The sequence below is a fragment of the Penaeus vannamei genome, chromosome 2, assembly GCF_042767895.1.
Source record: "Penaeus vannamei isolate JL-2024 chromosome 2, ASM4276789v1, whole genome shotgun sequence".
Lineage (NCBI taxonomy): Eukaryota > Metazoa > Arthropoda > Malacostraca > Decapoda > Penaeidae > Penaeus > Penaeus vannamei.
Window position 1 is genome coordinate 23,610,781 of NC_091550.1, and position 2,487 is coordinate 23,613,267.

At 46.8% G+C, this 2,487-nt stretch overlaps 1 protein-coding gene across 1 annotated transcript; it reads left to right on the forward strand.

Moving 5' to 3' along the window:
* Positions 1-1,921: 1,921 nt before the first annotated feature.
* Positions 1,922-2,487, forward strand: LOC138865454 (uncharacterized). Its single transcript, XM_070135919.1, has 2 exons — positions 1,922-2,053; positions 2,098-2,487. Exons 1-2 carry the CDS (start codon positions 1,922-1,924, stop codon positions 2,485-2,487), a joined length of 522 nt encoding a protein of 173 aa, XP_069992020.1.

A 2,487-nucleotide genomic window follows, 5' to 3' on the forward strand; every position in this document is an offset into this window, starting at 1 on the left:
CACATCTCACTCTCCCTTTACGTATATATATATATATATATATATATATATATATATATATATATATATATATATATATATATATATATATTTGTGTGTGTGTGCGTGTATATATATGTATGTATGTGTACATTTATATTAATATCTATCTATCTATCTATCTATCTATCTATCTATCTATCTATCTATATCTATCTATCTATCTATATATATATATATATATATATATATATATATATATATATATATATATATATAGAGAGAGAGAGAGAGAGAGAGAGAGAGAGAGAGAGAGAGAGATAACCTCATCGGCAACGTCTTATGTAATTACTAATGCCGGGGGGAAGGGAAATGCAGGGGTGCAGGATGGGAACAGGAGCTACTCGTCCGGCCTGCGTTCTGGCAGTCGCCAGCCTGCGTCAGGATGATCGGCCTCCACTATCGAAGGAACTGGGGAGGCTGAGAGTTGGGGTGGCTACTCTCTCGGAGGTGAGAAGACCTGGCAGCGGCACGATCAATGTAGGTGGCTATTCCTATTACTGGTCAGGCCGCAGCGATGGTCACCATCTTCAGGGAGTAGCCATAGGTCATCAGTAGGCTCCAGCCCTCAGTGGTGGAGGTTACTCCATATAATGGTATTGAGACTGAAACTTCATGTCTTCATGTCTCTTATTACTGTGTACGCTCCTACCGATGTTTGTAAACTTAACGTGAAAGAGATGTTTTACACCAAACTTGCATCTGTAGCAGACAGCTATCACTGGCGGGATATTCGTATTGTCCTGGGTGACTTCAATGCAGTATCTGGCTGTGATCGAGCTGGCTATGAGATGTCTATCGATCCTCATGGTTCAGGAGCTGAAACCGGCAGCGAGACTAGCCTCCTTTTCTGGGACTTTGCAAGGTCCCAGAAACTGAGGATTTCTGGCTCCTGGTACCAGCGTCCAGACCCACATCGTTGGACATGGTACAGTAATGAGATCGACCACATACTCGTTAGCATTCGTTGGAGGATCCTCCAGAACTGCAGGGTGTATAGGAGTGCCGAGTTCTCTGGTACTGACCATTGATTGGTTGTGGCTACCCTCCGGGTCCACTTCAAAACTCCCCAGTGGTCCAATGATCACCCTAGGGTGTTCCATCTGAACAGGCTGAAGGAGGAATGTGCTCGGGGGTTTGCTGAGGCAATCTCTGGTCGTTTCACAGTTTTCGACAAGCTGACGGACCCTGTACTTCTATGGGACACCTTCAAGTGCAAAACGCTTGATGCAGCCCAAGAGTCGATTGGTGAACGCCCTTGGACAATACAGAATTTTATCTCACAGGATACACTAGAAGCCGCAGATGCTTGCCGTGCGGCTCGTTTGACAGGGGATCGAGATTTACACCGTTCTCAGGTGCGTAGAACTCGGTCTCTGTTTAGAAGGAACAAGGAATATTTTAATAGGTCTTGCTGAAGAGGTCAAAGGTCATTTCTTAGTAAATGACCTTCGTCCTGCATACCAAGCCCTGAGAAAGCTGAAATCCAAGCCCTCTTCTCAGGTGACAGCTGTTCGCTTAGTAAATGGCCAGATCGTCTCAGATCCTTTTGTGGTGCGGGAGCGTTAGGCTAAGTATTTTGAGTTGTACCAGATTGACCCAACAGTTAACTTGGATGCAGGGAGTGCCGTGATTCCGTTGCCGGACCCACCCATCAGTGAGGATCCACCCTCTCTAACTGAAGTTAGGGAGGCAATCTCCAAGCTGAAGAGTGGGAAAGCAGCAGGTATTTGCAGCATCCCAGCTGAACTGTCAAAGACTGGTGGTGAACCTATGGCGTGTGGGTTTCATGCTGTCCTGGCTGCCATCTGGCGGTCCAGTACCGTTCCCCCTGACCTGTTAAGGAGTGTGGTCATCCTTCTCTGGAAGGGAAAGGGGACCGATGGTCTGCAGCAATCACCGAGGCATCACACTGCTCAGTATACCAGGAAAGGTTCTTGCCCAAATTCTTCTGAGACATATCAGAGACCACCTACTGAGGCATCAGAGGCCCGAGCAATCTGGATTCACTCCTGTGAAGTCCACAATAGACCATATCCTTGCACTTAGTCATTGCAGAGCGCCGTCATTAGTGGGCTGCTTGCACCCTACATCGACCTCAAGAAGGCATTCGATACGGTGCATCGGGAATCCTTGCACCAACACCTTTCAGTACTTGCAGGGGACTGGATACTGGGCAGAGCTACTGTTCCAAGTCATTGTGGAGCAACACTGGTCAACATCAAGGTTACAGACCTTGACTTTGCCGATGATATTGCTATACTATCTGAGTCTTTGGTAACCTTAGTGGTGGCTCTGGATGCATTAAGTAATGAAGCGAAGTCCTTGGGTCTAGAGGTCTCCTGGACCAAGACCAAAATCCTTGACTTTGGGGACTTGCTAGGAGAACCTGTTCGGTCGGCATGTGCTTACGGCGAGGAAATTGAAGTCAAAGAGAGCTTTACTTAG

Excerpts from the sequence above, each read along its gene's own strand:
- LOC138865454 (XM_070135919.1), top strand. The coding sequence starts at position 1,922 with ATGGTCTGCAGCAATCACCGAGGCATCACACTGCTCAGTATACCAGGA. Across the intron at positions 2,054-2,097 it reads AGCAATCTGGATTCACTCCT|AGCGCCGTCATTAGTGGGCT; the intron begins GTGAAGTCCACA and ends TAGTCATTGCAG.